Source organism: Drosophila mojavensis, unplaced genomic scaffold (assembly GCF_018153725.1).
Source record: "Drosophila mojavensis isolate 15081-1352.22 unplaced genomic scaffold, ASM1815372v1 contig_36, whole genome shotgun sequence".
Taxonomy (NCBI): domain Eukaryota; kingdom Metazoa; phylum Arthropoda; class Insecta; order Diptera; family Drosophilidae; genus Drosophila; species Drosophila mojavensis.
The window spans coordinates 6,767,137-6,789,832 of NW_025318858.1; the positions used below are offsets into that span (position 1 = coordinate 6,767,137).

General features: G+C 39.6%; 4 protein-coding genes across 7 annotated transcripts in view; 2 read left to right on the forward strand and 2 right to left on the reverse strand.

Annotated features, from left to right (window-relative positions):
- The first annotated feature begins 89 nt into the window (after positions 1 to 89).
- LOC6576173 (aromatic-L-amino-acid decarboxylase) lies at positions 90 to 5,273 on the forward strand. 2 transcript variants are annotated; one of them, XM_015165033.3, is made up of 3 exons: positions 90 to 258; positions 1,845 to 1,930; positions 3,684 to 5,273. In XM_015165033.3, the coding sequence occupies exons 2-3, from the start codon at positions 1,851 to 1,853 to the stop codon at positions 5,047 to 5,049; spliced, it is 1,446 nt and encodes a 481-aa protein (XP_015020519.1). In that variant the 5' UTR covers positions 90 to 258; positions 1,845 to 1,850; the 3' UTR covers positions 5,050 to 5,273. The 2 variants fall into 2 exon arrangements, with proteins under 2 accessions (XP_015020519.1, XP_002002172.1); XM_002002136.4 differs by lacking the exon at positions 90 to 258 and adding an exon at positions 1,595 to 1,728.
- A 984-nt stretch (positions 5,274 to 6,257) lies between these two features.
- Positions 6,258 to 8,449, reverse strand: LOC6576174 (protein anon-37Cs). The gene is made up of 2 exons (XM_002002137.4): positions 8,113 to 8,449; positions 6,258 to 8,044 (listed from the first exon to the last, which is right to left on the reverse strand). Exon 2 carries the CDS (start codon positions 8,040 to 8,042, stop codon positions 6,468 to 6,470), a length of 1,575 nt encoding a protein of 524 aa, XP_002002173.1. The 5' UTR covers positions 8,043 to 8,044; positions 8,113 to 8,449; the 3' UTR covers positions 6,258 to 6,467.
- Positions 8,450 to 8,841: 392 nt separating this feature from the next.
- Positions 8,842 to 16,312, reverse strand: LOC6576175 (3,4-dihydroxyphenylacetaldehyde synthase 2). Of its 3 annotated transcripts, none has more exons than XM_044008816.1 (3): positions 16,109 to 16,312; positions 12,944 to 13,178; positions 8,842 to 10,140 (listed from the first exon to the last, which is right to left on the reverse strand). In XM_044008816.1, exon 3 carries the CDS (start codon positions 10,099 to 10,101, stop codon positions 8,932 to 8,934), a length of 1,170 nt encoding a protein of 389 aa, XP_043864751.1. In that variant the 5' UTR covers positions 10,102 to 10,140; positions 12,944 to 13,178; positions 16,109 to 16,312; the 3' UTR covers positions 8,842 to 8,931. The 3 variants fall into 3 exon arrangements, with proteins under 3 accessions (XP_043864751.1, XP_015020520.1, XP_002002174.1); XM_015165034.3 differs by lacking the exon at positions 16,109 to 16,312 and adding an exon at positions 13,257 to 14,255; XM_002002138.4 differs by lacking the exons at positions 12,944 to 13,178; positions 16,109 to 16,312 and adding an exon at positions 10,374 to 10,895.
- Positions 16,313 to 19,293: 2,981 nt separating this feature from the next.
- The window catches only part of LOC6576179 (LIM/homeobox protein Lhx3), a 33,924-nt gene continuing 30,521 nt past the window's right edge, over positions 19,294 to 22,696 (forward strand). Inside the window, exon 1 of the mRNA XM_032729265.2 lies at positions 19,294 to 19,898. Coding sequence (XP_032585156.1) covers positions 19,532 to 19,898 — 367 coding nt within the window. The 5' untranslated portion in view covers positions 19,294 to 19,531. The remainder of the gene's footprint in view (positions 19,899 to 22,696) is intronic.

The window sequence follows — 22,696 nt, forward strand, 5'->3', positions numbered from 1 at the left end:
TCCTGCGGCTGCACTCGCAGCTCACAAAGCTCACAGAGCGAGGCGGAGCGAATCGAGGCGAGGCGATGCTTTAAAAGGTCTTGCCGAACGACGAGCAGCACTCAGTTGGCTAACGGACGCCAGAGCGGGCACCTCTTGACTAAATCATAGACGAGCAACCAACGTAACGTCACGTAACTTAACGTAACATAAGCTCAGTGATAGTCAAGACGAAAAAAAGTGCAAATAATTAAAAGCAGTCAACTTAAGTGCACAACGGTGAGTGAGTGTGTGTGTGTATATGTATATATGTGAGTTGCTATCCGTGTGCCTCTTGGTCATATTTAAACAATTAATGTGCTTGAAAATACATAACATAATAATCACACTGAAGCAATGGAGCGTATACTTAATGCGTATACATGCTGCCAAATGACCTTTTAAGATGTGCTTTAATTTAAATCAAAGCTCAACTCAACGCAACTTAACTTAACTCAGCATTCAGCACTTAGCCTTGTTGTCTATTTGGTCAACTTCAACATTCCAAACGACAGTCTTATCAATTTTTGGTTAGTTGGATCTGGTTCTGATCTGGTTTCTATAACTTGTTGCTTTTACTTATTTTACATTTGAGCCTCAAGGCCAAACAACTCTGTCTTGACTTGTTTGCTTTGCAAAAGGTTTTCCACGTACCTTTATTAATGCTAAACAGTAAAAATGTAACTGCACGCGGATTAACTTTTGATTGTTCCCAAGGTTTTTGTTGTGACTAAAGTCAAGCAAACAAATATGCAAAAAAAAAAAAAAAAAAAAAAAAAAAAAAAAAACAACATTGTTTTGCTCTATTGCTTAAACATGTATTCTAATACACTTGGAAAAATTGGATAAATACAAAAGATAAGTAAAACAGTAAATGTTAGTTAAGTTTAGCCAAATCGAATCGAAAATATAATGCTAAAAAGCTTAATTTACCTCAAATAAAATAAGTAAAAATTCATTGAGACTAAAACAGAGTGTAAAATATTTTAATACTTGTTCAAAAATTGTAGAGTATATTTGGTTGGCTAAGGACTATGGAGAAAATAATGTATTTTGCAAATTGGAAACAACATCATATAGTTTGTTAGTTGGATCTCTGTAGGTCTCTTCTATAAGTTTTTAGGTTGGATTCCTATTGACTTACTTACGTTTTGTAATTGGACCGCATTACTCTTCTACATGTTTACCAATTCGATTAATGTAGTCTGCTTCAAGACAATTATATCACTAACCAGAGTGGTTAGTGATTATATCCTCTTAATTCACTGTAGACATCTTGATTAGACAATTAATTATCTTAAATATCTAAATATATATATATTTATAAGTTTTACTGTGTTACTGATTATTATGGTGTCTGTGCAATGTTTTTTTACTTAATTAATATTATAATCTGTGATTCTATTTAAGCTTCATTGTCATTACAGCATATTTACATTACATTACTTATACTGATTAGCATTATTAGACTTAAGAGCTTTCAACACATCTACATTACACATGCAGCTGTTTACATATACTTATACAGCATTTACATTTAACTAACATTTAATTCATTCATTTATAACAAAGGCAGCATTTGCTATATATATTCATTATATATCATCAATCATGAGCAAAGGTTCTACTAATACTAATATGCCCTTGCCAAGTGAGAGTAAGGCAAAAGCTAAAACTTTGGTGGTAGATAAACTGGATTCCAGTGTCTCGGTGAGTATTCGGTTTGGTTTGGTTTTGGTTTTGTTATTATCTTTTTATTTTTAGTACATTTATGTGAATTTAATTAAATGTAATAATTAATGTGACTGCTGGAATTGCATTTACAGATCGATATGGAAGCGCCCGAATTCAAAGACTTTGCCAAATCAATGGTTGATTATATAGCCGATTACCTGGAGAATGTGCGCGACAGGTGAGTGGGCGAACCAGTCACAATTCAATTATCACTTCATGTATTCCATGCATACATGACGTCTTCATTGACTTGAATTGACCTCAGGCATGAATGCCAATTCCGATTCAATTTGAAAGTTCGTTCTGATTGACCTATAGTTAGTAACACTCTTTTAATTTCCGCATGTGAATGATCGATCGATACATTGCACAGTGGTCCAGAAACGTTAACAAGTTATTTTGTAAAACTACAAATAAAAAGTATACCTGACATGCCATTTCTATTTAGATTCCAACATAATTTAGTTTATATTTGCATATTTCACTTTCGACTCTATTCGAAACATAAATGATTTTCGAGCTTTAAATTTTCCAAATTTTGCATTATTATATTTATATTTATATTATTCTCATTTCAATAACCTTTTGCCACAATGCTTGAGTCAGCTGAGTCAATGGGAAAGTTTCTCGAGTTAGATTTGCTCACCTGTTTCGGCCTTCTAGCTGAAACCTTTCACGAGTTTTAACTTTTTTTTTTCTTTTTTGCCAATGGCATTAATTACAACATTATAAGGTTTAGCCGTCTGTTAGTTGGCGTGTCAAGGTCGGCATTATTATGATTATTATTGTTATATAGCTTCGGCCACAGCGCTCACCTGTACATTGTTCTTGAGCGATTCACTGTTGGAATTGCCTTGGAAATATCTGAGCTCAATGCGTGAACTTATAAGAAACGTTTCTAATCTTGGCTTATTTAATTTCGAATAATGACTTATTGGATATTGATTTTATATTTGTATCTTGTAGCGTGCAAACTTTATATCAATGATTGAAAATGATCATGATTGATCTTCCGTCTATATGAAAGTAGATTATGAGTCTAAGCGATACTTTATATGTGAAATAGTTTATACAAATGTATATATACTTCCTTACACTCCTACTTCCTACTAGCTTAACAGCTAAACTCTTTGAGGCATAGGAAATCGAAGTTTTAGAACTAGAATTTGAACTAGAACCACAATTTTAGCAAATGGATTACAGTTTATATACCCTAGTTACCAGGCGAGACATAATTTTATTTTAGTATCAGTGGATTAATATGGTAATAAATCTTATTATATTTCAATTCAGAGACCTGGTATATATTCTGATCAAAGTCACCTAAGAATAGCTTAGCTTATTTCTTCCAATTGGGATAACTGGAAAAATGCTTTAGAGGACATGTATAACTGAAAAACAAATATTTCGTTATTTTAATTTGTAAGTTAATTTGTAAATTTTTTTAAATGTAAGTAAATACAATGCGAATAAATTTTTCTTTTCAACTAAGGAAAATATGTATATTGTCCACTTGCTAACTAAATTGTCCATTAAAGATGCTAAAAGTAATCTAAATTTTATGTGTATATACAATATACATATGATATGTATACATTTTAATATCGTGTACTTCAATATCAAAATTATATGTACTAGGCAATCTGATAGCTTACAGGAATACATTAAGAGCTTAAGAAGATATTCTGTAGGATTCGAATACTTTTTTAACTTATACGATCATGTCCAGCCCAAATATGTATATAGAAATAATTCAACATGTGACGTTGCCACTCAACACCCTGTCATCACATTGATATTGATTTAAAGGAGCATTGAGTTGGGTGGTTGCTGGGTCGTCACTGAAACTTAATTAAATTTCGCACTTTGTGTAGCTTTTTGAATGGCTGCTAATAAAATAAGACTAATGTAATTGTTGTTCCTCTTTGCAGGCGGGTGCTGCCCGAGGTGAAGCCAGGCTATTTGCAGCCATTGATACCGGATGCGGCGCCAGAGAAGCCGGAGAATTGGCAGGATGTGATGAAGGACATTGAGCGAGTCATCATGCCCGGTGTGACCCACTGGCACAGCCCCAAGTTCCATGCCTATTTCCCGACAGCCAACTCGTATCCAGCCATCGTAGCGGACATGCTGAGTGGAGCGATTGCTTGCATCGGATTCACTTGGATAGCGAGTCCGGCCTGCACGGAGCTGGAGGTGGTTATGCTCGACTGGCTGGGCAAGATGCTGGATCTGCCAGCTGAATTTTTGGCCTGCTCCGGAGGAAAAGGTGGCGGCGTGATTCAGGGAACAGCCAGCGAGTCGACTCTGGTAGCTTTGCTGGGCGCCAAGGCCAAGAAGATACAGCAGGTTAAGAAGGAACATCCGGAGTGGGATGAGCACACAATCATTGGCAAGCTGGTGGGCTATTCCTCGGCCCAGGCTCATTCCTCTGTGGAGCGAGCTGGTCTCCTGGGCGGCGTCAAGTTGCGTTCGGTTCCGGCTGATGAGCATAATCGTCTGCGTGGCGATGCCTTGGAGCAGGCAATCAAAGAGGATTTGGCTGCTGGCCTAATACCCTTCTACGCTGTTGTTACCTTGGGCACGACTAACTCGTGTGCCTTTGATCGACTGGATGAGTGCGGTGCTGTGGCCAACAAGTACAACGTGTGGGTTCATGTGGATGCGGCCTATGCTGGCTCAGCATTCATCTGCCCCGAGTACCGTCACCACATGAAGGGCATCGAGACGGCTGACTCGTTCAACTTCAATCCACACAAATGGATGCTGGTCAACTTCGACTGCTCGGCCATGTGGCTGAAGGACCCCAGCTGGGTAGTAAACGCTTTCAATGTTGATCCCCTGTACCTAAAGCACGACATGCAGGGCTCTGCACCTGACTATCGCCACTGGCAAATCCCATTGGGCCGCCGTTTCCGCGCCCTCAAGCTCTGGTTCGTGCTGCGTCTGTACGGTGTCGAGAATCTGCAGGCACATATCAGACGCCACTGCGGCTTTGCCAAGCAGTTTGGCGATCTCTGCCAGCAGGACAAGCGCTTCGAACTGGCTGCTGAAGTGAGCATGGGTTTGGTTTGCTTCCGGCTGAAGGGCAGCAACGAGCGCAATGAAGCGCTGCTCAAGCGGATCAATGGACGTGGCAACATTCACATGGTGCCCGCTAAAATACGCGATGTTTACTTCTTACGCATGGCCGTCTGCTCGCGTTTCACACGATCCGAGGACATGGAGTACTCCTGGAAGGAAGTCAGCGCTGCAGCCGATGACCTGGAACAGTCTGAGGCAGCTGAAAAGCAGTAAAAAGGCAGCTACGGCTTCAACTATATATAAATTGACATGTTTAGGGAATTTAATCATGGCTCATATATAATATATTTAAATGCTTGAAATTTCTACATACATACATACATATAAGCAAAATATTGTTGAGTATTAGTGTATCATCAAATATCATTGTTATCGTTGTTGTTCTTTAAACTCTACTCGTATTTAATAAATGTGCTTAATTAATCATTATTATATAACTAACACAATGGATCATTCATTTATTTTGAGCGCAAAGCAATTAGCCTGTTTTAATTGAGTCTCGATCTCTAAGGCTATGTAATTTGCTTTCACATCGTCTTTTCATGTCATTTCAATAATATTAATTTCTACAAAGATATCTCCCTAGATGGATGTTTAGACTGCCAACCAACTTACCAAGTTATATTACAGAACAATTCCTGAGTAAGCTAAATTGAAAATCATGTACCAAACACAAACAACATTATCGCAGAATGTTTTTAAAATTTTTTTAGTCATTTCTCATTTCAATCTGTTTGCAAATTTCTAAATTATGCACGTTAGCTTTGTTTAAATATCTACAAAAAAAAAGTTTATTATTACAGCTGAATGCACTAGACAGTTAAATTCAATTTAAAAAAAAGACACAAATACTTAAACTATATATTTCAATATATAAATAGTTAGCATTATACAACTTTAACAAAATAAAATATAGCTTGTATATTTTAAATAAAATATATGTCTTAAAAAAAATAATACTAATATCGGATTATATTTTAATCGATAGTAAATAGCCGATAGCTGACCTAACAAAACGATAGGATAACCAACCAAAAAAAATATCGTGTTTTAATACTGAAACTTTGCGACCTTTTTGTAGTCATGGCGCGAGCTATCGGCAATTCAAATACTTACATATAAATATGGTAATTTAAATTGTACGCATACGCAGAGGAACGCTGTTTTATATAATACATGCAGTACATTCGTCATTCGGATTTGAGATGGACGGAATCGAACCGATCATTCAAGCGACTGCTCTCATAGTTCACATACACTCCATGGGTTCCAGCAAGAGCAGGTGCTGCTTAGTTGAGATGAGCAAGTAACAGAGAAGATAGAGAACTGACAGGATAAAATATATTGAGGGTGCCATCATAGCTACGTCAGCTCCAATTCCATTTAAAGTGAGATATTTAAAGAAAAAAAGCTGCTTTGAATTTGCTAAATAGATTACTCTATAATCAAAATGTTGTGGATTATTACTGAATGATTTTCATAAAATAAAATTCTTGCCTTTTCTTACGCTATTCGTTTTTAATAAATGTACTTAATTAATTATATTTTCATAACTAATGTATAGAATTAACCGTTAATTTTGACTAGGGCTCTGAAACGAGTTTTTTTTTTTTTTTTTTTTTTTTTTTTTTTTAGACACTGTGCTTCATGTTGTAAAAGTCGATAATACGTTGCGCCTCACGTATGCCACTGGAACGTGCTCCGTCAATGGTTCCAAATCCGTGCATTGCGGTGGCGTCGCCTGCAAAGAGAAGTGTTGGTGCTGCATCGCCAAGAGGAGCCGCCAAGGACTGGACATCGCGAGCGCTGCTGTCGACGGAGAAATAAGGTCGGCCGCCTAGAAAACACGCGGAGCTATTCCAGTTGGAGCGCAGCATGGCCTGCGGATAGGGCACGTTCTGGTTGCACAGGCACTTTCGTAATAGCATTGTAAACTGCTCCAACAGCATCGCATCGGGCAGCTTCTCAATCTCATCGTAATATCCGCCACCGACGCGGACTTCGAGGACATGTTGGCTGCTGGGCAGCTGAGATATTTCTACAATCTGTCGAGTCCAGCTTCGCTTTAGATTTGCATCTGTTCCTTCAATGGCCGGGCTTGGACTTGCTTGCTGTAATGGACACAACGGACGTAGATTCGACTTGAGCCACCGACTAATGGGCCGTTTGTAGGAAAGATAGATTTTGACTGGATTACCAAAACCTAGATTCTTTATGGCTTGTAGCTTCTCCAGCGGCAGCATGGGCTTGAACAGGATACCAGAAAAGTTCTTTAGCACGCCCAAAGGCAGCGTACAGATTATATGATCGGCACTATACAGACTGCCGTCGAGACAACCCACAAATTGCGTATCTGAAGGCGTCTTCCACTGTATTTGGCCGACGGGTTTGCCTGTCTGCAGCTGCTGTTTGTTCAAGTCGTGGGTTAGCGCATTGACGGCGTTGTCCAGGCCAGTGGGCACGTAAATCGGATGCGCTTCCTGCTCCAACGGACATGAGGTAACATGCTGGATATTCACATACTCAAGACAGCAGCCCAATATGCTGCTGAAGTCCTTGAACAGCGACTGAAAAATCTCGCGTGCTATTGCCTGTTCGCCGGGCTGCTTAAAGGATGAAGCTATCAACTTGTCGCTCTCCGACTGAAAATATGCCATGACATTGTCCAACGAGTGCAAATCGCCGCCACTCTTCACTTTATCGCGCACCTTGAATCCGCGGCACAAGTCTCGGAACAACGTATCTATCTGTTCAACCATGCCAGTTGGCACCTTGCTCTGTTGATCTTGCTTACCATCACCCACTGTGTGCACATAAATGACGGGCGACGGCTGCTTCAGCTGTTTTGTCAGGCCTTCGGCATTACGCAATAGCTCGTACATGGAATCATGGGAGCCATTAATGTTAACCCACTTAGCGCCCAGCTCACAAAATGTGTCGCCAAAGCGCTTGGAGTTAATACGACCACCATAGCGTTCCGTTGCCTCCAGGACGAGCGTACTATGAAAACCATTCAACAGTAGATGCTTGGCCGCTGACAAGCCTGCCAGACCACCGCCAACTATCACAATCTGGGCATTCCGTTTGGCAGACTCCAGATTATGGTTGAAGTCGTGGTGGCTGCTTCCATGCTGTTGCAGCCCGGTGAGCTCAGCTTGGAGTGCTGCTGCATTGTATAAACTGCGCCTATTGGCTAGTTTATACATAACTGTGCACAAACGGAAAGCATTTCCTATTATTTATTATGTTCAACTGCAGCAAATAGTCTGCACTCACCATTTCAGATCAACGTGTCAACAGGCCTGATCAGTTTCTGGGTGTTTTGCGAAAACAGTGAAATTTTGTTATGAATGCGAGTGCTCTATGATTTGGGTTTACAACAAAACTATCGGATTGACACATTTCACAAATACACTTTTCTATGCCAGAACAGTGAATAATATATGATAAGGTGCAATGCTACGTTTGCTTACAAATTATATGTACAAAATTTTAATTTAATTAGGAACTGTCAAATACAAATCATAAAACCAATTTTACACAAAATTATAAAAAGTATATTTGCGATTTCATATTCTGTTTTCACTCCCTGCAATAAACAGCTGCATACATTTTTTTAAGACTGGCAATGCTGCTCAATAATTTTTGTTCAAATGCCAAACCAAAGGCTATCGAATAAGTATATCGATTTTAGATACGAAAGTGGCGGTAAATTGAAAAATATTGGTTTGAAAAAAGATAAATAAAATAAATAAATAAAAAATACGTTTTAAAATGAAAAATAAACTACTTTGATAAATATATTGTATAAAGCACAATTTTGAGTTGTTGTACTAATTGGCAATTCTGGTAGCACTGCGAACTTTTACTTACCAATATCGTAAATGCATATCGAGTATATTAATTGAAGACTATTCAGTTGCGCACAAATTGAAATGACTGCAACTTGTATAAAGAAAATCATTGGGTTTAAGTGTTTTTCCATTTATTAAATCTAATATTTTTATTACTTTGCCAACGCTTGGACCAGGTTAATTAATTTAAATATTGTCTGCATGTATATGTATGTGAAGTATCTTTTGTTCTTATTTAAAACTAACGCTGTTGCGTTTCATTTGTCACATGTAATCCACTTAAATGGGTTGTAAGCTCGGATAGTTCGCCAGCCTTGCGGGTATTCACCTGTTGCTCTGCGCACACCGATGTGAGCTGTGTTTGGATTTCCGTCCAGGCAAATTCAATGTCCGAAGGTTTTGGATCCATGCCGCATACGGCAAATCTCAGGAAAAGCCGCCCACAATGTTCCGCCTTCACCATGTAAATCTTCTTGCGCTCCATTAGGCGCTGCAGCAGCTGTGATGTGATTTCATTGTCACCCTTCGCCCGGAAGCAAACCAGTCCCAGAGCACGCGGAGCAATCAACTCGAAACGTTCGTCTGCCTTCACCAGATCCTCGAACTGTTTAGCTAATGTGATGTGTTTGCGTATGTGAGCTCGCAGGCCCTCAGCTCCAAGTGTGCGGAACGTGATCCACACTTTCAGAGCGCGAAAGCGACGACCCAACGGAATCTGCCAATGGCGGAAGTCTGGAATCTGCGTCTGACCCTCGTGCTTGTGCTTTAGATAGATGCGATCCACATTGAAGCTGTCAATCACCTTGTTGGCATCGCGCAACCACATGGCGGCGCAATCAAAGTTGACTAGCATAAATTTATGTAGATTAAAGTTAAGCGAGTCCACACGCTCCAAGCCCCGACGCAGCTCCGAGCATTCCTCCAGAGCAAAGGCACCGCCAGCATATGCCGCATCCACATGCAGCCACACCTCATTCTGTTCACAGATGCTGGCCAGAGATTCAATGTCGTCGTAGGCACACGTGCCTGTGGTACCTAGCGAAGCTATGCAGATGACTGGTATGAGACCTGCCGCTACATCTTGCTCAATGGCCTGCTTCAGTGCATCGCCACGCAGCACAAGATCCGCGCCGGCTGGCAGCAGCTTGATGGGCATGGCCGCCAAGACGCCCGCCTTCTCAATGCAGCTGTTGCTCTGATCCGATGAATAGGCAATTAGTTTGCCCCTAATCTCACTCTCGCTCAGCTCTGGCTGGCTGAGTCGCAGACGTCGCACTGCCTGCTCTCTGGCGGCGAGCACAGCCACTAGCACTGCCTCACTGGCAGAGCCTTGAATGACACCGCCACCAGGTCCCTCATTTTCGTGTAGAAAGTGTTTGGGAAGATTCAGAAACTTGGCTAGCCAATCCATAACGACGACTTCCAGCTCCGTGCAAGCCGGACTGCAGATCTGCAAATATGGAAAGGGAAAATATGTTTAGTCATTTGGGTAAATGCAGATAATTTTATAAAGCGTGACCCAGTCCCCCGAGATGAATAAATAAAGTTTGTTTTGTTTGTTTGCTCGCTTGCGACTTTAACAACTCGTTTGTCAAGTTCTTTGGCGCTTTCACTTGTCGCATGCGGACAAAGGGCTTCCATTCAGCTCAATTGAACAAGAGATGAGATTTCACCTGCACGTACCCAACTGAAGCCCATAATGCCGAAACCGCTGGCCAGCATCTCACCCACAATGGAGGGGTAGGATACACTGGTGGGGTAATAGGCATGCATATTAGGTGATTGCCAATGCGTGATGCCCGGCTTGATCACTCGATTGATGTCCTTTAGCACCTCGCTCCAAGTTTCGGGAGTCTCAGGCATTTGCTTGGGCAACAGATTTAGCAAATAGCCCGGCTCCACAGAGGGCAACACATCATGATCTCTGATGTTCTCCAAGTAATCAGCCACAAAGTCAACCGCAGCTTTGCCAAATTCACGAAATTCTTGGGCATCCATTTTGGAGCTACGGTCACGTTTTCGACGTCGAATTTTGTAGTAAGGCCTGGTGCGTTTCTATTTGTACTATTCGCGTATTGTCTGTATGGGTGTTTGCCTTTTTCGTTTGTTGTTTACAAAGCTCTATACACCTTTACACCCAATGACCAACACCAGCACTTTTTGTCGCTCTGTTCGCTACGAGGTTGAGTTTAACTCTGTCAAACCGCGCCTCTAGTGAAATGCCTTTTATACTGCCCGACGAACCGATCGAGCGATCGATTGTCCACAAGTTGACGCCCGAGAATCGCTCATTTAATACTCCACAACCGAGTGGCAGTGGTTCATCTAATTGTCTGCGAAACGAATTCAAATCCAGGTAACACAATTAGAGAATGCCTCTCCCCTTCTAATTATATTGACACCAAGCCATAAAGAATAAATAGTGCCGAGATATACATATATGCTTACTAACACAAATAATCAATAGCATCTCTTTAAAAAAATACGTTGAAAACTTACTTAGCTATGACAACAAAACTAGTCTAAAAACAGATTCAAAATAATTATGTTATTCCATAATGAATTTGCAATTTTTATTCGAGTTTAACGGGCATCATCATCTGTTCTCAATTGGTTTGCCGATTGCTTCCAATTAATTTTAAAACTGTTCCCGATCAATGTATTTTTGACACTCGCTTGCTATATATAGAATCAAATTATAAAGTACGCATTTGCATGCGCTCGGTTGCTACTTGTTGCCAGTTGCACTTTAGTAACAACTCTTCTCAGTTAATTTATCTCGTTTCATAGCAGCCAGTTGCAAACTGTTCCCAACCAATTTTAGCTGCGTTTAGAACCAACAGGTTTTTGTTTGACTGTTCTAACATTTGTATGTAAATAAATTTAAAATTTAACGACATTTTAAACAATAATATCTAATAAACAAATTTTATTACTACTTCATTTAAAATTATAAGACTATCGGACAAATAAAACGTTGATTTTAATTGCTACTCTCAAGCCGAATGCGGTGTTTGGTGTCTGTTCCCAGATACAGTTGGTTTCCCACAGCACCGCATTAGCAGTAGTTGGCTTTCTGTTCTCACTCAGTCGTAGCTGCTCTCAACATGTTTCTCTTGAGCCGACTTTGGGTCAGTGTTTCTCTTAACACTATCTCTTCAAAATAATAGAATGACACCTGATTGACTGCAACATATCAATTCAAAACGTTTCGAATTTGAATATTTAACTTAATGTGAAATATATGTGTATTTCAGTGTAACAAAACAAGTATGAATGAGTCTTCTAGTTGGCCTTCACATATGATTTTGACTGAACTCTGGCTATTGTGCACTTATGCACGTACACAAAATCTGCATTTCCACACTATGAGAAATGATATTTTCCATATTTTTAATTGTTCTTTAATTTGTTGTGTATAATTGAATAGTATTTTCTGTGTATTATTATTTAAAAAATATTGTTTAAATTAAATTTCATTATTTATTAGGATCGTCTAAGGATGAATTTAAAAAATAATAGAATAAACTTTTATTCTATATACTATATTACACTACATACAGCCACGGCCAACTCGGCTGATTTGATATAGAATACATTCATACATTGTCCGATAAAAAGTTGTAGGCTCTGGTTCTACAATAACACAATCACGATTGGGTCTTTGTTAGATCTTCTGATTGACCGAGCGCCTAAGGCGAATCAATATGCATATTTGTGTGCTATTTTTTTAACCGCTTTAAAACTCATTTCTTGTTTGTAGGCTCGATATATAATTTGTATACTTGAGAGGTTTTCATTGCTCAATTAGATTTGAACATTCTTGACTTATTGAAGAAATACAGCTGGTATGTCTTTTCTTTTTTTTTTTAACTTATCGCTCTCTTTTCTGAACATTTACAAACGTATTTGTCCATACAACGCAATCTTTTAGAATTTGAGAATTTTAAATATGCTAAGCAGACGCACTCATATATTTAGCTATCCTGAGATTGAAATGAGAAAACGTGCTTAAATAAGCAGTTCGTTCGAATTTTCGCAAATAAAAAATATATATTTCTGGAGAAAGCTCTAATAAACAAAATGTATGTTAAAAGCAGTTCACTTTTTAACTGAATTTATAATACAAAAAATTAAATAATGAATTAAAGTTTTCTTAAAATTAAGTACCAGCATTTGTATTTCAAAATGGTATATTTTCTAATTTCTTGTGAGGCTTAAATATTTATTGATTTCATATATTTATGACTCACCCAACTAAATCCCAAGACTCCTATGCCCGCTATAAGCAGCTCTCCTATTATAGAGCCAGCGGATGTGGATGACGGAAAAAAGGCATTAAAGTAGGGCGATTGCCAGTGGGTCAATCCGGGCAGGATAATATGTTCCAGATCTTCAAGTATTTGTCGCCAGTGCTCGGGTTGCTCTGGTATTTGCCTAGGCAGCTGATTGATGACATCGTAAGGCAACACGTTGGATAGCACATTTCTGTGAAGGTAACAAATTGCTTGAAAAGGATAACACATACACAGACACACACACACACACACACACACACACACACACCTCTCACGTATGCTGCTCAAGTAGTTGATTATGAACTCAATGGAAGCGTGACCAAATTCGCGAAATTCACCAAAGTCCATTTTAAACAACACTCTATAATAGATAGAGTATGTATGCGTATATATGTATATTTTATGTTTGTATATCCTGTGATCTATTCGTATCCAATATAAGAGTCTCCGTTGATACACTGCGACGTCTGACTTTTGCACTTGTTCACCGTTGACATTCGAATCGAGAAATGAAACTTGCTGCGACATGTCAAAGACTCGATCAAGCTCGCTTCGCAGTCGGTCAAAACTTTCAAACAATACTTTTTGGATGAGCCACTTGCATAGTATGTGTAAAAATGTGCACAGCCAGCAAGTTTTTCGTTATCATTGGCGAGATTTATGTAACTCGTAGCGCTGTAGCGACATAAAGACAAGTTCATAGCCAACACCAACATCATCACACACAACATACAGACGCATGACAACAACCAAGACAATAACAACAAAAATAGCATGAAAATCGTCGATGAAATTTTAATGAAATGCGTTTAATTGTCTAATAAAGCGAGTACACTGCAAGAAATTTCCATACAATTTCTGTCACTGTACCGACTTATATATTATATTAACTTGTAATATTTGTCTGTAAATTGCGCGCAATTTTATGCACTTGAGTAAAATTATATGTAGATACTACAGTACCAGAAACCTGTGATTCTTTAATAATTATTCAATTGAACGTCTACACTGCACAAAATATCTGAGACTTACCGAAATATTACAGAGATCGCATTAAATTCATCTAAGTATATTGTAATAAAAGTTCTTAACTTTTCTTTTTAAGTATTTTTCACTCACCAACTTTTCTCTTAGTGTCTTTAATGGATGATCCATTGTTATTACAATCCGGTTTATAATAATTATTACCTTGTCTTAGCTGTTGTCACTTTGGCAAAAAGTCCCTCCAAATCATTTTCAGATGCATAACATTTCCCACTTCCCCCCTGCCCTTCCCCTCCCCCTACCCAGCTGCATAAACACCTGCTATAATGTTCCGCCCAGTCATTCGAGTATGCTCGAAGTTTTGAAAGTCACAGTCACTGTCAATAGATTTTCGTCTATTTTGTAAGCACGAGCTTGAACTGGGAACTCGTGGTGCATCTGCATCATCATCGTCATTATATGACTGGGCCGCTTCAAACGGTCAGTGAATTTCACAAGTTCGCATTATTTTTTCGGACTGCCCTACAATTTTCAGGGTCACGCTCCAATGTCCGATCCGTTACTATGCTGCACTATGGGAAAAAATGTTTTGGGCTAGTTCATTGAAGAGTTGATTTCTTAGCTTAGTCAAATTAATGATCTATCAGAAAAGATAGTTGATGTCCGCCACGGCTGTATTTGTTGACAGATCAAGTCGATAAATGCGTTCAAAGATCACAATTTTCGGATTGATGAAGACTTCATCGGCCACCTTATTATGTCCGAATGCGAGTCTATTGGAGTATGAAAAATGATAATTCTGTTTTATTCTTGGATTTGCCACACCTTGAGTAAAAACGAGTTTAGCGTATGTATGATCAAGCAATAATTTAAGACTAAGGTTAAGTTGAATACCAACAAAGGGCTGTAACAGATAGTCAATTAGCCATGCCTCCAATGAGCGATATATGCACTAGACTTTCAAGAGCGGTTGTAGTATACACGACTATCGTATCAAGTCAGTTCAGTTCAGTTTCGGCTACGGTTGCGGCTTCGTTTGACACTGACTGACAGTACGACGGACACCAGACAAAACCAATATACTCATTTTCTTTTCTTGACCGAATAATAGTGTTGTTTTAATTTTGTGAATGAAGTATGTCACGCGTAATTGGCCGAGCATAGGCTGGTCTCCGTGTTACGATGAAAACTTGTTTATCTTGTTTATATGCTTAAATTGTCACGAAATTTTGCAGAGGTAAAACTCTTTTCATACTAGCAATACTTATCTTAGTCATATTATTATTACATACGGTAATTATCTTAATCATTTATTTTTATGATTTGTCAAGCAAACGTGGCACTTGTTACTATGTGACTTCGATATGAAGAATTTTCCGCTCAATTAGATCGACTAATATTTTCAACATAATTTGATTAAAATTTACTTGCCAATATAATGATAGTAATATCATTATAACTGTCAAAGCCACAATGCTCATTTATTATCGCAATGAAACTATAAATATAATAATTATCATTATTAATTTCAATTTCAAATCTCATTATTTTAATTTATAAGAGTCTTTACAAACTTATTTTCTAAATATCCTGATTATTCTTAATATCATCATTAATATAATATTAATTATTATAACCATTTTAATTATCAGATAGCCAAGGCTCAGGTTGTTCCTCTTACACTTTCTATGACGACTAAGAATGCTAGCTTATGCAATCAATATACACATGGTTATGAGGGAATCTAAATGCTCGTAATTGAGGCAATTATGGAGCGAAAAGTAGAGTTCGAATACAAATAACAACATGGCTCTAAGTATTATTTATTTAGAGTGTGTCAATAACTCTTTCATTTAACGCTCTGCTCTCTATGAAAGCGCCTACGATCTGCAAAAGGTCTGAAAAGTCTTAAGGATATCATTACTGTAATAAACTAAGCCTACGCGTTGTTAACTCAACACCTTGTCACCAAGCTCTATAAAAAAAAAAAAAAAAAACAAACACTAAAGACTTCCATAAAAAAACTAGATACAAACATATTTGACATATTATTTTGGCATCACTTTTTTTTGGTAAGCAAATGGCCGCCGTTTATTGTGGTTGAAATTCGATATAATAAAGACAACTATTGAATACCCCTGTGCTCCTGTGCTCCATGTGATCCGTATATTAAAAGGCGCTCTCTTGCTGGTCTAGTCGGCTATGATATGACCACCAGCTGTTGTCCTCCACTAGAGTCCATCATGTTGTGGTTTGGGTCAAAGCGCTTGGCGTGCGGCGTGTGGCACTTGGCGCGCTCTAAGCGTCTCATAAATAAATGCGAAAACAAAATGCCAGGCAGACGGATGGGCGGTGGGGCTGGCCAACACGAAGCACCCGTTATTGGAAAACTAGACAGGCAGAGAGAAGAAATCAGTAGAGAGCAGGGCTAAACTTACAAATACCCTGTACAATATTTAAATATATTCATTGCTTACCTAAACAAATTTCCTATATAAAAAAAAAAAAAAAATAATAAAATAAATAAATACAAATTAATTAAATAAATAAAATAATATAAAGAATATATTTTATTTAATTATAATAAATAATATAAAAAAAAAATAAAATAAAATTCTTCTATACATAAATATCATTAAGCAGAAGAAATTGTTAGTTAAAATCTTCAAAGTATATTTTGTATATTTCAGTTTTCTTAATACCGATGCCTACGCACATAATGCACTTTATGTGGCTTGGCAGGCATACAGGGTATACGCAGTGTCTGGCCGCACAGGGTGACTCGAGTTGGGTAAAAATAATGATTGACTGGTCTGGCCGCTCTGCGCATGCTGCACTGCGCAGCCGCTGGAACGCCTTTAACCCTTGTACAAGCGCCTGCCCAACCCAACCCAGCCCAAGCAACAGAGCTTTTCCAGTTCCAGTTTAATGGCGTCGCTGGCGATAAGATAACGGACTCTCGCGCATGACCAAAATGCCAACTGGGCAATTGCTGTTGTTGTAGCTTTTGTTACTTTTGTTGTTATCAACGATTTCCAATGTTTTCAATATAAAGGGGCGGTGCTTGTTGCGGCCTGGAAGGCGAGCAGTTGCTGCTGCTGCTACATTTGTTGTTGTTGTTGCTGCCGCTGCTGCTGTTCTTCTTCGTACTCTTCTTATTCTTCTTCTTCCTCTGTTCATGGCTTTTGTTGTTTTTGCGTTGACCGCGCGTATTGACTTGGACTTTTGAGTTAAGTTTCTCATATTTGTGCTATGCCATTGCCGTCGCTGACTTTTAAGTGCTGTTGACTGTTGTTTTGGGGCCACAGCGAAGGTGTCGCCAGGCGTTGGCTCGTTTTAGCTTTGGCTGTTGTTGTTGTTGTTGCTGCTGCTGTTGTTGTTGTTTTTGTTGCCGCTGCCGCAGCGCTTTTTTGCAGTTATTACTCGAAAATTCTTAAGAGAAAAACTTTTCTGCTAAAACTTTTAGGTCTCGCAAAATATTGTAATGCCGCCTGCATAACGAACAAGAACGAGAACGGCAACGGCAACGGCATCGGCAACGGAAACGGAAACGGAACGGGCATAGATTACATACATATAGGTATAGGGCATGCCAACTGTTAACTGCTGCCTGGGCTGCCCGGGCTGCGAGGGGGCGAGTGGGGCCAAGTTAAGCATAACAGTGCGCATACTAAAAACAGCACAAAAATTGTCGACGACGTCGCCGTCGCTGTTGCTGTCGCTGTCGCAGTCGCCATTGTTGTGTTGTTCGCTAGCCTGGCTGCCTGCATTTTACCATATCATTTGTGTCACATTAAGATCAATTGGTAAACACACACAAACACAAGCACAAACACCCACACACGCACACTAGCTAGGGCACACACAAAAAGGCAAACGGCATAAAAAGTATCGTAAAAGTCAAATAAAAAAGCTCACACAACAACAGGAAGAGCTGCAACAATAACGCGAGACGCAGATGCAGCAGCAGCGACAACGGCAACAAAAGCGTCAAAAAGTGCGCAAAAAATGCAGCCCGAGTGCCACAAATAGCAGCAGCAGCAACAACAACAACAACATAAATACGAAAAATACATAAATACAAAAACAAAAACAAAAAAAAAAGAAGAGAAAAAGAAACAAAAAATACATAGCTAACAAACAACGCAGCATGCGTCCGTTAGCTACTGCCAGTGTTGCCGTGCCGTGCACTGTCATGCCGTTAAGCTCTGCTGTGCCGCCGCCGTCGACGCCGACGCCATTTTGTCGCTGCCTTCCGTCGCGTTTGCCAATTGCCGTCGCAAAATGGCGTTCGAGTGAATATTGAGTTGAAATCGAATCGCAGTGAAACACAAACAGCACGAATTGAAAATTCGAACAAATAGTGCGAATCAAATCAGAAAAATTACTACAAAATTGCGAAGAATAAAAAATATTTTAAAATGAAAAATTAAAGGATATTCTGAAGTTTTATAAATGAAAATAGCTGTAAAATTAATGTAAAGTTCACTTCCAAAACATATTGAAAGCGCTCAGGTCTTAGTTAACCACAACAGCACAAAATTTACATGGAAATATGTTTGTAGCATTTAATTTTTAGCGATTCCAAAACAATGTTCAATGTTCAATGTTTATTATAATTTCAGTAGCTCGACTATTGATGCATAATTAGGCCATAAGCAGATAGGCATTGTTCATGTTCTGTTTGTGTACTCAACTCTGAGGAAGAGAAGAAAACATGCACCCTACATTATAGGGCGACAAGCTCGAGCTATTTGCTATTTGTAGGTTCGTCTATATTGAAATTGTTTTTGTAACTGAATTGCGAAGCAGACACTTGAAGCTGCCTCTACACACATAAGAGTCCAAATTGATATAGCAAGGCATCGAGTATAGTAAAAGAATACACACACACACACACACACACACACACACTCGTTTCCTCGGCTACACAATCGAAGCGAAGTACCAAAAGCCAAAGAAAAACCGCCGTGCGTTTCGCTCGCCTGATAAGAAATCGAGGCGAGCGACGGCGACGGCGACGGCAACGGCACATTACACACGATGTGCCACAGTGCCAGAGTCAGTGCCAGTACCAGTGGCAGTGGAAGTGCTCAAACAGTCAACGAGTCAACCAACCAACGAGCGATCCAATCTGGCTCTATCTATAAGGCAGTGCCGTCTGCCTTACCTTATGGAATATAACAAAAATAAAATCTTCGCCGCGTGACTAAACATTTCCGCCTCTTTGCCAGGTTGGATCGCGCTTACCGCGCGTGTGTTTCACTATATAATATATTTATATTTATATATACATATATATAAATATAGTTTTTTGTCAAATACAGGTCAGTTCATTAAAATTGAAATTGATCAGGCTTAAATAAAATTGTGCCAAGAAAAGTGCCTGTCCGCTAGTGCGTCATATACTCTTCAATTATTACGCATACGACTCGTGTGACGAAACGCATATTGAATTAGCTCTACAGACAGGCCTGTGTTTATACCAGTTGCAAATTAAGGAAGTTCTCATCGATTTGCTGGCGTTCGGTGCTGTTGTTGTTGTTGTTGGGAGTGTGCATGCAACTGGCTTTAGAGATGATGCAAACGCTGAAACCGCCACCGCCATTGCATCAACAGCATCCACATCCACATCCACATCCACATCCGCATCCACATTCGCATCCACAGCATCTGCAACAGCAGCTGTCAGTCATGGATAATCACCAGCAGCAACAGCAACAGCAGCAGCAACAGCAACAGCAGCAACAACAGCAACACATTCATCAGCAGCAGCAACAATTGCCGCCCACGCCGCAGGCATCGCACCTGCTCGCTGGCCAGCACAGCCATCATCAGCAACATGCTGCGGTTGGCGTCGGTGATCACGATGACCCAAATCCGGAATTTGTGTTGGCTTTAATATCAAGGAATCGAGCGCTCGAGGGTGAGTACCAAGCAACAGCTAGGATTCTCAGTTGGCCCGGTCCCAGGTCCGGAGGTCTTAGCTCTTAGGTCCATTGGCCAGGCCAACTCGTCATCTACAATTTGCCTATGGCTCCTGAACCTGTCTTGTCTAATATTTTTCAGCTCCTGTCTCTCTCTCTCTTTCTCTCTCACTCTCCGTATATATCTGCCCCTCTGTGTAACTAACAGTTATTTATTTATGCTTTTAATTATTCCAAGTTTTTCGCTGTTGTTTTGTGATTTTTGCTAGGGCAGCAGATGAAATGTGTCTAAAGTGTTGATTGCTGATGAAAGTGTGTTGTAGTCGGACTTGTGTATGTATGTATAAATAGTAAACGATGTGAGTGTGTCTGTGTGTGTGTGTGTGTGGCACCTGTGGCACAGTAGTGCGGTTGCCCTGATTTGTATCGAAGAGCCTTCTCCATAAGTGTTTTTCAATTAAGCATAGCTGCTTGACCTAACCGCATTAATGCGTTTGTTCATTTTCGCTCATTTCATATGCTGTTTCGGTCGTTGAAACTAATAATATAATTGCTGAAATTAAAAAGAAGGTTTACTAGCTTTTAAATATACTATAGATGACAACATGACAGACGAAGATGAAGAAAAGTGATTTATTGTTCTTTATGAGAGTTCTTAGAGCTGGGAATTAGGAAGAGATTAGAATCAATCAATTGTCGAGCTCATCTATATCGAATATATCGGATAAGACCGATATATCTCAGCCCCGCCCTTAGGTGTTCTGGTTAACTATTTCTTCATTCACCTGTGGACCTAGAAGTTGCTAATTCAAATCAAGATTGTCTTTAAATCTATTACCACGAAACATATTTAGTTGAATATCAATATTTAAATCGATAATCAAATTAGTCTACTTCAGTTGTAGGACCAGAATCTCACGGAATTCCAAGTTCGAAGTATTCTAGGTTTCTTCCACAAACACATACAAATAGGATAGGTAGAATGGCCTTAGGAGGAATATTTGACTAGGAGATGCACATTCGAGTTGCAAGTAGCCTTCCCCTTTTCTCAAATTTTGGAGGTGGATATACTGATAATAAGGAAGTTAATTTTATATAAGTGGGTATTCTTATCCAGAAATATTTTTAATAAATTTTATATGACTTTCAAATATACCAATGTAGGAATTTTTTGTTAAGTGAAGTTATACAGAATAAAAATTCCTTAGCAAAACTATCACAGTGAAGTGTGCGCTTGCTAGAGAACTTAATTGTTTAATAACTTTTCTTGTGGACATACGATCTTCATGAAATTTGTAGATTACGATTATAACATGAATATGCATTTGCCAAAGCACAAGTCTCTAGTATTTGAAATACGCCATTTGCAAAGGTGAGGGTGAGGGGGTGGATATAGGGGGGGAAATTACAACAAAAATCGAAATTATATAAAATACATATAAGTCTACATTTAAAATTTGAAAACTCTAGCTCTAAAGGTGTAGGAAATATAATTAAATGACTAGCTTTCGATAAGCTTTTAATCGATAATAAAATTTTGGGAGTAGTTATCGATGTTTAGAGAAAAACTCGATGTGCGCGTGATATACACGAATCTAGGATTTCAAGTCTCTAGCTCTTATATCTCCTGAGATCGACGCGTTCATACATACGGACGGACGGACAGACAGACGGACAGGGCCAGTCTTATGTATTCGAGCAGACCATTCAGCTTACAGCTCAATTTTGATTATTGCTCTAATTCGATTCATGTTTCATAATTATTAGTAAAACTCGATGCATGTTATTTTATATTTGGCAGAGCTTAGCTCTCATTGTTGCTTGTCTATGCCGCAAATCCGCCTGGAAGACATTCAGAACAACCCCAAGCACAAATTATGATTTCGATTCATGCCTCGCATGTCGTGGCCTGATCCCACGCAAATCAATTGACAAGCAAAGGCCGTAGCTAAAAGCCAGTCCAAAATGTTGACAACTGACACACGGAGGATAACATCGAAATACACGCGCTTGAGCTGAATATGATGTGGATGTGGCTGTAGCTGTGGCTGAGGATGTGGAGACAGAACAAAGCCAAAGTCAGAGTCCCAAAATTGTTGACAATGACCAAATGGCTTAGCATCTCGGCTATTGTTGCTAATGCGCTGGGAATACCTAGACCCAGCAGCTGCTCTCCGTTCTTCCAATTGCAGGACGCCTTTTAACATCGCCAGCCTCCATTTCGAGCACGTGTCGCAGCATTGGAAAAAAGAGCATGCTGCAGGACTGCACTCGCTATTGGCACTGGGCGCGTTTCTCAAGTGCGCCGGGATTTTGTTTAGAGCACGCGTAATTACAAACAAATAAATAACAGGGCCATACCATGAAACCGCATAGGCAACATCGCATAGGACACGTGGCGCTAATATTCAGCCAGGGCAGAGCAGAGCGGCTCAAAGCAGTGCAAAGACCTGGCTGGATGCTGCGACACATCCCAACGGAGTTGAGCGACGTTCGTTGAGCGTCGTGCAAAACGAGCAGAAAAATTGAATTATGCGCTTGCGGTGCTTCCCAAGTGAAGCAGCTCTCAAACTCCGACCCCAACCCCAACCCCAACTCCCATCCCCCCACCTACTCCAAATCCAACCTGAAACCCTCGACTCTTACCCCTGTCACTGTCGCTGCCCATGCCACGCCCAGCTGAGCAGTTGAAGTAACCGGCAATCGACAAATATTTTGTTATTTGCACATAAACATATTTATCGAGTTTGGGTTGCTCTGTTTGCAGTGTAGTCGAGCAGCAGGAGGAGCAGGAGGA